General features: G+C 47.8%; 1 protein-coding gene across 1 annotated transcript in view; it reads left to right on the forward strand.

Annotated features, from left to right (window-relative positions):
- Positions 1 to 593: 593 nt before the first annotated feature.
- Positions 594 to 12864, forward strand: part of GPR39 (G protein-coupled receptor 39) — a gene marked incomplete at its 3' end in the record, with an annotated part of 229972 nt that continues 217701 nt past the window's right edge. Inside the window, exon 1 of the mRNA XM_082465914.1 lies at positions 594 to 1638. Coding sequence (XP_082322040.1) covers positions 783 to 1638 — 856 coding nt within the window. The 5' untranslated portion in view covers positions 594 to 782. The remainder of the gene's footprint in view (positions 1639 to 12864) is intronic.

Genomic DNA, 12864 nt, shown 5'->3' on the forward strand with positions numbered 1-12864 from the left:
GCCCAGCCAACTGGCCAGCGACCGAGGCGGGCGCCCGGGTCCACCGTCCCCCGCCCCCCAAACGGGCCGTGGTGGCCCAAACCTTCGAAGGGACCCCAGGGCAGGAGGGGGCAGCTTGGTCTTTCCCCGCCTAAGCCCGGGAGCGCACTCCAGCTTCCCCCCGGCTGCGCCTCCCCGCGGTGGGATGCGCGCGGGACCGGACGGCGACGCTGACTCGGCGGCGGCCGCGTGGGCGGCGGGTGAGATGGGGCCACCCGTCGCCCCGTGCTCCGGGGCCAAGATCTGGTGTCGGGACCATGTGTGTGAGCCGAGCACGCCCCCGCTGGGCTGGGTCTGCGGCCGGGAGCTCAGGCGGCCGCGGTTAATGATTAATCGCTGACCACCCCGCCTCCAGCCGTTCGGGAGCGTGCGCTCCCGGAGGGTGGGTTTGGCGCGCCAGGGCCAGGCAGCCGGGAAGGGAGCGCCCGGGACAGAGAAGGGAAGGGCCTGCGCGCTGGGGCCTGCGGGCTGACTGGCTGCAGCGAGATTGGAACCTCCTTCCTCCGTGCTCTCCCCGCCTCGCCCAGACACACCCCCCCCAAACCCCACCCTCGGCCGCCTCCAGCCTCGGCTAGGTTGGGCTGCTCCGGGAAGTGTCCGTGAAAGCGCCCGAAAGCCTGTTACCTTTTCCAGGTGAGCTGGCAAAAGCCCTGCACCCACGCTAGTGAGTTGCGGCCGAGAACTTCGGGCCGCGCAGGGAGGAGGAAGGGGAGTTCAGAAGGTCTTGGCCGGCTGTCTTCCTCATGGCTTCGCCCAGCCGTCCTGGCAGTGACTGCTCCCATGTCATCGATCACAGCCACGTTCCCGGGTTCGAGGTGGCCTCCTGGATCAAAATCACCCTCATCCTGGTGTACCTGGCCATCTTCGTGGTGGGCATCCTGGGGAATAGCGTCACCATTCGGGTCACCCAGGTGCTGCAGAAGAAGGGCTACCTGCAGAAGGAGGTGACGGATCACATGGTGAGCCTGGCTTGCTCCGACATCCTGGTCTTCCTCGTCGGCATGCCCGTGGAGTTCTACAGCATCATCTGGAATCCCCTGACCAAGCCCAGCTACACCGTGCCCTGCAAGCTTCACACGTTCCTCTTCGAGGCCTGCAGCTACGCCACGCTGCTGCACGTGCTGACGCTCAGCTTCGAGCGCTACATCGCCATCTGCCACCCCTTCCGGTACAAGGCCATGTCGGGGCCCTGCCACGTGAAGCTGCTGATTGCCTTCGTCTGGGTCACCTCCGCCCTGGTGGCGTTGCCTTTGCTTTTTGCCATGGGAGTCGAGTACCCCTTGGTGAACGTGCCCAGTCACCGCGGTCTCACGTGCAACCGCTCCCGTACCCGCCACCACGAGCAACCGGAGAGCTCCAACATGTCCATCTGCACCAACCTGTCCAGCCGCTGGACCGTGTTCCAGTCCAGCATCTTCGGTGCCTTCGTCATCTACCTCGTGGTCCTGTTCTCCGTGGCCTTCATGTGCTGGAGTATGATGCGGGCGCTCACGAGGAGTAAGCAGGGCACGCTGGCCGCGCAGGGGCAGCAGCTGCAGGGCAGGAAGTCGGAGAGCGAGGAGAGCAGGAGCGCCCGGAGGCAGACCATCATCTTCCTGAGTGAGTCCTGGGTGGAGGGCCTCCTGGGAGCCGCCCTCACCCCCCCACCCCCACCCCCACCCCGTCACCGCCCGCGGTCCTCTAAACTCGAGTCTTGCCTTGAGAGTGTGAACCTCGGTTCGTTGAGGCTGAAGAGGCATGGATCTCAGCCTCTGCATGTTTCTTCTCTCTGCTTTGGGGACTTGGGTTATGGTCAAAAGAGCACTAGCCCAGCAGTCGGAAGGGCTGGGTATGTTCCGCAGTGGCGGCTGTGCGATGACTGGCCAAGTCACAAAATAGCCTGGGTAAAATGGAGATAACACTGAGAAATGTGAGGGTCCACTTAGGTAATATGAGACAGGTGAAAGTCCTTTGAGAAGGACCCAGTTGTGTGAAGATGGAAGGCAGCATCCTTATCTAGCCCATCTTTATCCTGGAGAACCTTTCTCAGGCAATTAGATCGTGTTCCCATGTTTCTCCTCCTTTGTAGAAACGAGGCTGTCGGGAACACACACAGGCTGGGACTCTAGTCCCCCAAAGTGATTTCCTACCCAAGTCTTAAGAAACTGGAGCTCTCAGACACACACTCCCCAAGGTAGTGCTGGCATGTTTGCCCTGGTGGATCTGTTTCTTAACACAGAAACATGGCTGGACCGGCTGGCTTGTTTGTCTGATTCAGAAAATCTGGCTTCACAGATTTCCTGAGACTTGATTGATCATCCCAAATACCAGTTCCCTTGCAGAGAACTCGCTTTGTTTTCCACACTTTTCTTTTGATGCAGATATTTGAAGTCAGATCCTCCTGTGTGCCAGGAAGGAAGGGGTCCGTGATCAGTAGCCCCCCAAGGCCTCAGAAGAGGGGCCTGGTGGGCTTTCATGGAGACACACCAAGTGTACTGGAGCAAAGAGTTTTTAAAAATGTCTTGTAGCGGAAAAAAGAAAAAGATATCCTTGTGGGTGTGTGTGAGTCAAGGGGGAGCTGTTAGGGCAATGTTTCCCCTTTTCCCCAGCTCCCTTTCCAGTGTGGCATCAGAGAAGGAATAAATCATGGTGCTGTTTGTTTTGGTGTGGGAAACCTGAGAAACAGGTTCTAGGGCAAGGAGTTAGGAAAGAAAATTGGAAGGCACTTGAAGAGAAATGGAAAGAACTGGGTATTGTCCCAGCCATGCCCCTGGCTTCTGGTGTGTCCCTACAACTGACCTGACTTGACTCTGGGTCTGTGCGAAATGACAGGAGGGCGTTTTCGGTGTGGGGGTGCTGACTTTGCATCAGGCGCTGTGCTCTTGGCTTATATTTCCATTTCATAGAGGAGCAATTTCAGGCTTAGAGAAGACCTAGTTCAAATGCACTCAGGTGCAGCTCCCAGATTCTAACCTTGGTTCTCAGCGTGTTACCGAGTCCAAGCTCACACTGCTGGCCGCACAGCAGGACAGTAAATTGAGAGCCCACGTGTTGGGGCCAGGAATAATGACTTTATTCAGAAAGCCAGCAGAGCGAGAAGAGGGTGAACTAGGGTCCCAAAGAACCATCTTACCTGAGTTGGAGTTCAAACTTCTTTTATATTTAAGGGGGAGGGGGTGTGGCTGCTTGTTGCAAACTTCTTGGTGCCGGAATCCTTTGTTCTTGCAGCTGTACAGGTAGGTCAGGTCAGGATGTTCCTATAAACCTCCAACAAGACAGATGTTATTCTCTGTTCTGCAACTTTTTATCTCTATATGAATGGAAACATGTTATATCTTGAAAGGTCAGAGCCTGGAGAGTGGGCCATCCTGTATATTTCAGGCTGTAGGCAACATTCTTGTGGCAAAAGCAATAGAATACAAAGGTTAAAGTAAAGGAAACAGATCCAAGATGGAGTCAGATTTGTTCTTTGCCATTACAAGGGCAGGGAAATGAGTGGCTGCCTGTGGCTTTTTCACAGGCTCATGGGGAAAGGAAAATGAAATAAAGCAGGACTTTGATAAGGTGTTGCAGCCTTTCTGGAAATTGGAGTAAGGCGTCTGTAGCAGGTGACATTGTCTAGGGACTTAGGAAGGGCACCCAACCCAACTCAATCTCTCTTGCCCATTGGCTTCTGCCCAAAATATTCCAGGAAGAAACGGACATTGGATTTGCTTGAACATCTGTTGAAAGACTAGTTCTTCTTTCCGCCATATACCCGTAGGCATATTTTAAACTTTTAGCAGTAATTTATAGTTTAGTATGAATGAATTTCCTTTTTTTTTTTTTAAATCTCCCACCTTAATTTAGGAATTAAGACTGCATTTGACCAAGGAAAAAAATAATTGATTCATCCTTGTTCTCTATTGTACCAATCTCTTTTTATTTAAAAAATTTTCATTTCTCTGAATAGATATCTCTTCTCCTAGTGGGTATTGTTCCAAGTTGAAGTCAGTCTCCATGTTGGAGTTATGTCTCCATTCAGACATAAAATCAGAATGTCACAGACTTTTATGTAGAGACAAATAGGAACTTGGAGATATCTCATCCAGTTAGTAATCACCTGGAATGAGTCTGCTCTCTCAGCTGCGCTCATTCTTTCCTTGTTGTTCTCTCCGCTTTCTTGTAACAACTATGTATTAATCACCCACTGTGTTCCCAGCATAGATTGTTGAATGGCAATCAGGTGCTCAATGTGTGATAATGTCTTGGGGGAATTTACCATTTGTATTTAGCCCATTTCCTCTACCCTAGGTTTCCAAAGCAGTTCTTGCAACTGTTCCCACTCCCAGTGAATTTCAAAGAGCTTTTAAAAATAGGAGCCTCACTAATTAACTCAAGTTAGGAAATAAATTAATGGAGTGAAGAGGAAGAAATCATGCCCTGCATCCATCAGATTGATACAATGCAATTTACTTTGTGTTTCATAAAACTTATGCTTTGGGGCATTTTTAACCCAGAACAAATGAATATATAAATTGTTTAGAAATCGCTGAATTTAACATAGTGATTTAGCTGTCTTGTTAGCACTTGAGTTAACAGATGTATCAAATTAAAACAAATATTTGCTCATTTCAAACATTTTGCATTTAATGTGAAATGTAAATGACAACACAGCACAATGTCTTTGGAGCTCTGGAGGCAATAAAAAAACAATTAAGGAATTTCCCCCCTCATTGTTAAAAAGGCTAACTTCTGCATAACAGAAGGGAAATTCATAAATCTAGCCAAGATGAGGAAGTCTATGTAGAACATATTAAATTTCCTTTCTGCATCTTTTGCTATTGTGCCTCACTCTAGCTGAGGTGCTGGGCTGGTGAATAATGAAAACAAATTGGGAACTCTGGGAGGGAAAGAGATGCGGGGACACCTCCTAGCTCTCAAGCAATTTGCAGAAGAAAACAATAATAATGTGAAAGTACACATTTCTGGACACATGAGTGTCCCTTCTTGCCTCTTGTCAGCTCAGTGAGAAATCAGTACTAGACTTATTTCTTTTTGCACGGTCACGGCTAATATGACTTGTCCCATGCCAGAACAGAGGTTGCCTGGTCTGGATTCCTGTCTCTTCTGGAGGCAAGGAACTGGTGCATTTGTCTCTTTATACTTTAGATGTTGAGAATATGCAAAATGAGTCTTCCTTTCAAGAGAGTTTCCCAGACCTTCCATCTTTTTTTGTTTTCTTCCCAGACCTTCCATCTTATATTTCTGAACTCTCACTTGGAGTTATTTTCAATGCGTGGGGCACCCAGGTCCACAGACACTCGTGTTTGTGTCTGTTGCACATGTGGCTTGCTGTCAGATGTCACCCACTCAAAGTGGAACAAGAGTAGTTTAAACGGAGAGTTGTAATTTGTAACTTGCAAGAGCGTAAAGTGATTGGGACTAGGTTACGCCTACCTCCTAAGGACCTGTAGGGTAGTGATGGGCTTTCAACCATAGTTATGAAAAATGTTTTTACAGATAATTGTGAAATTACGAAATTAAAGAAACATCATAGAGGCTTAGGACTCTGTAATAGGTACACTTTTTTTTGGCATTCTGATTTGCTCTCCTGAGTCAGAGGGAACGGGGAGGAGCCGCAGAGAGTGATGGGAATTGCACATCGACTTGGGTTGATCTTGGAGAATATCTTGAATGTGGATTTAGCCCCAAGTGTATTTGGATGGAAACAAGATTGAGAGCTGCTGCTGAACTGAACTACTCTAAAAAGAAGGTTGACGCATATTTGGATATTTGTGGGATGGGCCAGAGAGAAGCAAGGAGGAGATCAGAATCATATCCTCTGGGTCTGAAGACCTCAGATGTGAGGTCAAAGTTACGTGTTCACGGGAGAGACAGAGAAAGAAAGCTGAGATGTTGACAGTGGCTCCTCTTCACAATCAGTACCTGAAACAAACTCTTCCAATTAGTTTCTTAAAATGGAGTCCAAAATTTCCCATGAAAAGAGGTTTTATTGGGATGTCATTGTGAAAAACAAAAGTGAAAATTATGAAAAGAAATTTGTCTTATATTTTATCAAACATAGTTTTTAATCATATGTGAATTCTTATAATAATGCTTTTCAGAATGAAACAAGTGCTTCACTTGTAATTTTTCCGACAAAACAGTTGTGATAGCCATTGTGTTTGATTTTCTGGAACAGCAAGATTATAAAGAAAGCTTTCTCCCAAGAGCTTCTCTTAATTCGTTGCTATTTAATTCATCCTCGTTGAAGTACCTGTTTTAGCATCATCCTTGTCAATTTCCCATTGTTTCAGGATTAACTGGTTTAATTCGGCCAGACCTTCCTTTGTCAGTGGCTTGTCGTTTGATTCATGTGTTTCTCTAGCTTCCCTTTCGTTGACTTCATGAAGTTCTGCACCCCACATACAGGCCATATGCAGAAATATAATTAATTGAAAAATCAATCTCTATACCCTTGTGTATATCAACTGATGACATGAAAATGAATGCCTTAAAATGCTCTGAAGTGCCCAAAGAATTTTTAAATAATTGTTTTCCTGACTAGTTTAAATTCTGGTGTTACTGTCATGTTTGTGTCATTAATTTTCTTAGTAAAGGCTATTTCTGTGGTGTAAAGGGCTAAGCCAACTCAGTCTCTCAGGGAAATATCACTAGGAGTAAATTACTGACATTTTTAGAGTGAGAGATTATTTTGACTCAAATGTTTGGATATTTCAGGACAAAAGTTTTGCCTCGAGTATTCGGCTTGCTGCCTCTGTTCTCCTCCTCCCTTTGCTGGGGTGGATGTGGCTATAATAAACGGTGCTTCATGTTTATTTTTCTATTTGTGATATCTGTCATAAATTGCAAGTGTCCTGTGATCACCCTGGCAGACAAATATAATAATGCTGCTTTATTTGTATAATCAGGCTGCCTCAAAGATTTCATTTCTCTGTTGGAGAGATGCATCGTTCCCGTGGAAGGGAATATTGGAATCCCAGTTCCCATTCATTAGCAAGCCTGTTCTTCTGTCTTAGTTGCCTGCCTCATGGGGGCTGCCAAAGTGTAATAAGACAGCAGAAGCCTTCATCGAGCAATGCATTCAGCTTATTAATGCTAAAACCACTCAGAATAAAAGCCATTTGCGTGTAGAGACAGCACAGAGGAAGCATATTGAACTGGGTGTCAAGGAGCCCTGTCCTGCCCCACTAGACAAGGTCCTCTGACCCACCACTTGGATCCCACTGTCATCTCTCTCCGCCTTTTCCTTCTGCCCAGCTCCCCTGCTGGTCTGCAACCCTGCAACAACCCACCTGACTCTCCACCTCTACTCCTTGGCCGCGAACTGAGCACTGAAGAAAAGACTGGTTACCACCGCTGCTGTCAGTTCTTGTAAACAGATGCGTTCAGCCTTACCTGGGCCCTGCTCGCTGATAGCACCTTCCTTTGTAGGGACTGTCAAAGAGCTTGAGCTCCTGGAGCCCCTTTTCTACTTTGAGGGTCCTTGATTGGACACGGCATCACTGGAAGAATGTCTGCATCTACCCTCGCCTAGGCTGTTCGTGCTGGGATCCCATTGATGCCCCCATTCCCAGGACCATCAAGTTCAAGTCTGTTAATGGCTTCCCATGGCTCTTAGGTCAAGGATCAAAATCCTTAACATAAGGACCTCGTGGTGCGCTGCCCCTCCAACTGCATCGGGTGCAGTTCTCCCTTTGTGTTAGTCTGCGGTAGCTGCCATGACAAAATACCACAGATAGTGGGGCTTAAACAGCAGGCGTTTATTTTCTCACAGTTCTGGAAGCTAGAAATCTGAGATCTGGGAGATGGCAGGGATGGTTTCTGGTGAGACTTCTTTGGTTTGCAAGTAGCAGCTTTCTTACTGACTCCTCACATGGCCCTTGCTCTGTACGCACAGAGAGGGAGATCTCTTTATCTCTTCTTTTTGTTAATAAGGAAGCCAGTCCAATGAGATTAGAGCCCTGCCCTTCTGACCTCATTTAACCTCAGTCACCTCCCAGAAGGCCCTGTCTCCAGATACTGTCACATTGGGGGTTAGGGCTTCACCATATGAATTTGGGGAGCATAGTTCAATCTATAACACTCCTTAATTTCTCTACCCCATTCCCCCCTTTAAATCCTTCAGTAGACCATGGCCAGGCTCTCTCTTACCACCTGGTCTTGGCATGTGTTGTTTTCTCTGCCTGAAATGCTCTTCTGCCTCACTCCATGCTCTACCTGACCCCACCAGCACCTTCACCAAGCGAGAGCATCTTCAGATCTCCCCCCGGGAAGCATGGCCCATCCTCCCTGACTTAATTTAACCTCCCTTGAAACAAGACTCACAGTTATAATCTTACATTTAATGGTGAAATCATTTGATTGATGTCTGCCTTCCTTCTGATTCCTTGAGGGCAGGAGCTATTCTTAATCTTGCTTCCCACTGCCCTTCATCCTAGCATAGGGGCTGGCACGCAGCAGATGTTCAATGAAATTTTGTTGACTGAATAAATACCTGAACAGGCCTGAGCTTGGGATTGGGGAATGATGTTCTGTTTTCCCTTGGGTGTGCTTTCCTCTAGAAACTTACCATTCCTCAGAATTTTTCTGATTAGTCCAAAGCTAAAGATGCTCTCTTGAAAGGGATCTGATTCTTCCCAGGCCTCTGAAAAGTCAAGCCATCGTGGAGGACATTTGAGATTTTATCTCCCCTGAGCCAGGGAACAGTCTGTGTTAATCAGCCCCTGAATATCAGCTTTCACTATGTGTACCTGCCAGAAGTAACCCTGAAATGAAAGTGATTAAGGCGGTGTTTAACAGTGCTTGTTGAACTCTGTTTCACCGGATGATAATGGAATGAGACAACTCGAAAAATTATTTCTTAGCAGGCCCTTTCACCACTTATTGACAGGAGTGTCCTCAGGGTGATGGAAAGAGGATGCAGCGGGGGCAGTGTTTTGAAAATATTCAACCAATATGTTTTTATTTTCCCCTTAAATTGCATTCACTTGCAGCCCTCTCCCTCAAGTCTTAACCAGAAGGCTTGTCACCCCAGGGAAGCAAAAAAGCAGGTACTGCCTTGTCTAAAGGTATTGTTTTCAGTTTTGAGTCCGGAAGCTGGACTTCTTGACCTCTTTGGCTAGGCAGTGGTCTTGAAAGCCAGGTTTTAGGAAGGGTGAAGAAAAGACTTCTAAACTCCATAGTCTCTCCCTTTTTTTTTTTTTTTTTTTTTTTTAAGCTGTGCCAGGCGGCATGGAGGATCTTAGTTCCCCAACCAGGGATCGAACCTGTGCCCTCTGCATTGGGGGCGCAGAGTCTTAACCACTGGACTGCCAGGGAAGTCCCCGTAGCCCTCCCTTTAATGTACCATGAACCCAGCCTGGTGGATAAGATCAGCCACCATACCACCTGGTTCAGACAAGACCATAGCTAAGGGGCTTGACATTTCTCCTTGGCAGCCATTGAAGGGCTTTAAGGGGAGAAGCAGTACAGTTAAATTTGTGCTGCTGCCCGTGGGGTGACAGCATTTGTGGAACTGCAATTGGAGTCAACATACAGGCCTGGTCATGTTCCCAGAGTGGAAAAGAGACGACCCTTCACTGGGACACAATCCTGGTGGAGCACCTGATGCCAGATGGTTCCTCCTGCCATTGTTCGTGCCTCTGGCTCTTGGTTTGTCCAACTCTTGCTGTCGCTGCCGCCTTCCATGGCCAGAGAGTGACTCTGCTTCCCTTCAGCTCCTTATCTGTCCCCAGCACGGAGGCCCCAAGCGCCTCCACATTGCATAGGCTCTGGTTAGGAGCTGGCTTGGTCGTAGTCGCTCTAACTTATCTCCACTGTGCAGTGGTCTGCTCGTTCTTCAGTGACAATTTCAAGTCCCCACTTCTTCCTCCAAGCTTCCCACACTGACCTTCCTGTGAAAGATGAGCCACCTGAGACCCCATTTCTCAGATGGGGTCCCAGGTGTTGTCTCCCAACTATTCTTTTTTTTTTAAAGAATTGCTTTGCTTATTTTATTTTTGGCTGCGTCGGGTCTTAGTTGCAGGCCCTTCGTTGCGGCGCGCAGGCTTCTCTCTAGTTGTGGCGCGTGGGCTCTGTATTTGAGGCATGTGAGCTCAGTCGTTGTGGCGCGCGGGCTTAGTTGCCCCACCGCGTGTGGGATCCTAGTTCCCCGACCAGGGATCGAACCCGTGTCCCCTGCGTTGGAAGGTGCATTCCCAACCACTGGACCACCAGGGAAGTCCCTCTCCCAGCTATTCTTGGGGCTTCCTGAGATCAGGGACCGTGCACACTGATAGTCCTTCAAATACCCTGCTGGGCTGGGGACGCCGTGGCTGTGAACTGCTTTAACAGGTGCTGGGATTGAAATTCCCTGACAGTGGTGGGCTCTTGGGTAGGAAGGGGACCACACAAAACTGTGATCCTCAGGAAATCGCTTCGCCTCTACCTGCCTTTCTTCCTCTTCCCTGTGGTAGGCAGAAATCTGAGATGACTCCTGGAATTCTGGAGCCCTGGTGTACATACGTCTGCTCCTACTTATTCAGTCAAACACTAATCAAGGTGTTGCAGTGAACGGATTTTGCAGAAGTAATTAAGTTCCCGAATCAGTTGACCTTAAAATAGGGAGATTTTTCTGCGTGGGCTTAATCAAGTCACAAGACCGTTTAAATCTGGGTCTAGAAGTCAGAGACAGGGGACCTCAGAGATTCAAATCACAAGAGGGGGTGGGAGGTAAGAGACATTCTCTATTATTGGCTTTGGAGATCTGGAGGGGTCACTGGCAGGGAATGTAGGTGGTCCCTAGGAGCTGAGCGCCAGGAAAGAAATGGGGATCTGAATGAGCTGAGAGGTGGATTTCCCCCCAGCACCTTCAGAAAAGAATTCAGCCTGGCTGATACCATGAGACCCTGAGCAGAGATCTCAGCCATGCCGGCTCTGGAGTTCCGATCTACAGAAATGTGAGCTAATAAATAGATGTTGTTATGTAGCAGTAGAAAACTGATACATTCCCTGAACTCTGATAAGGGGCTCCAAGGTAGACGCATGTCCTGCCTTAGTTATAGCTTCCAAACCTAATCTCTAGAAGCTTCTCTGTGAAAAGTCCCACCTTCTAAGACCAGTACCCATGGCCCAGCCATTCCTGGATTCACCCACCATTTATTGAACACCTGCTAAGGCTCAAGTGATTAGGAAATTTACCATGATCCAGGGCACCATGGGATTTTCTCTGGACTTTTAGACTCTTATTTGGGGAATTCAAAATTTGCAGGTTTGAGTCCCATCAGCTGGAAGTTTGAACCCCTGGATACCTTGGTTGTCAAAGAGGAGGACCGTGGTAGATTCATCTTTTAATTATCATGCTTTGCGTAGCTCTTTTTCCTCAGAGCCTGGCACTTGGAAGGTGCTGAACGAAAGTTGGGTGAATCAGTGAATGGGCAGCTTTGCTGCTTTCCAGAGCCTTCTCACCGGAGCAGAGCGCTTACATTCTTCATCATTTAGCTTCAAATGGAAAAAGGGGGGTGGACAGTGGGAGCCAACCCCAGTGCTGAAAGCACGTCTGAGTATGAGAAATGTCTCAGGCTAACAAACTTTAACCATTTTCTGATGTTAGGGTTTCTGCCAACTGAGAAACTTGACAAAATTTCCTGTTTGCACTTAACTGTGTGTAAGAGCCATTCTGGCGGGCAGAAGCCTGCCAGACATCTCATCAGGCTCTTTTACACATCTCAAGGGGGGCTGGGTAGCTGGAGAGCAGTGGTGGTACCAGGATCTGACAGACGGGGATCAAGAGGCTGCAGCATCATACTGGAAACCAAAGGCCTGCATACGTGGGAGTCAGGCCCAGTTGGGGGATGGGGTTCATTGAATTTGTAGAGAAAAGCCATCTTCTTTCTCTAGTGAAGGGGAAAAAAATCCAGCTTACCTTAGAAATAAAACACTACACACAGGGTATTGGGGTAGAAGCAAACTCATTTGGTCTCTGGCTTTACATATTATTATTCTTTGGAAGACATGACCTACTCAGCAGAAACAAAGCTTTCTGGGAAATTTATGGGTCGACTTTCTATGTGCCACAGTTCTGAAGGATGAGATATCATGTTGAACGGACAGCTGCATATTTTGTATATTTAGAGGACAGCTGCTGTGTTGTCACCGTTTTTCAAGTTTGTCTCGACAGGGGAGGCAAGTGAAGTTTGCTTTCCAGAGGGTGAAGAAAACCTGTGTAGAAGTAGCCTGTTCTCCTTCTTGGACCTGGAGTTTTTCTCATTACTGAATCTCTTGAAGGCCCCTTCCTCCAGGAAGCCTTCCTGGACCGGCTTCACCCTGCTCTAAATTCTCCAACCGGTCTTCGCGTTTCACTTTAGCGCTTCATTCATCAGGTATTTACGAAATCCTAAAATGTGTAGGGTGTCATTTAGACTTTAGAGATCAAGATGCTCATTCTCCCCTTCGAGGAGCTTAATATTTCTCTAGTTGGGGCATCAAAGTATAGAGGTGGAGCCTTGTAGAAGGAAGCCTAAAAATACCCTTGATGAAGAGTGGCGGGTAATGGCTGCTTATAAAGTAAACTGGTTCTGGGCACCGGCATTTTTAATAGGGTGGTTAATTGGACGTCACCCACCCCAGAGATGTTCTCTACAAACTTGATATTCACCGTGTGGTCCATAGATCAGCAGCATCCACATCACCTGGAAATTGTAAACTATAGAGTCTTGGGCCACACCCCGCACCTACTGAATTAGAATCTGCATTGCGTGCAGGTCTCTGTGATTCCTACGCAGATTAAAAGCTTGAGGAGCACCTATCTACGACATGTGGAAGGGATTCTTTAACTCAAAAAGAATAGAAAAGGATGAATTG

This window comes from Balaenoptera physalus, assembly GCF_965194825.1.
Source record: "Balaenoptera physalus genome assembly, chromosome: 6".
NCBI lineage: Eukaryota > Metazoa > Chordata > Mammalia > Artiodactyla > Balaenopteridae > Balaenoptera > Balaenoptera physalus.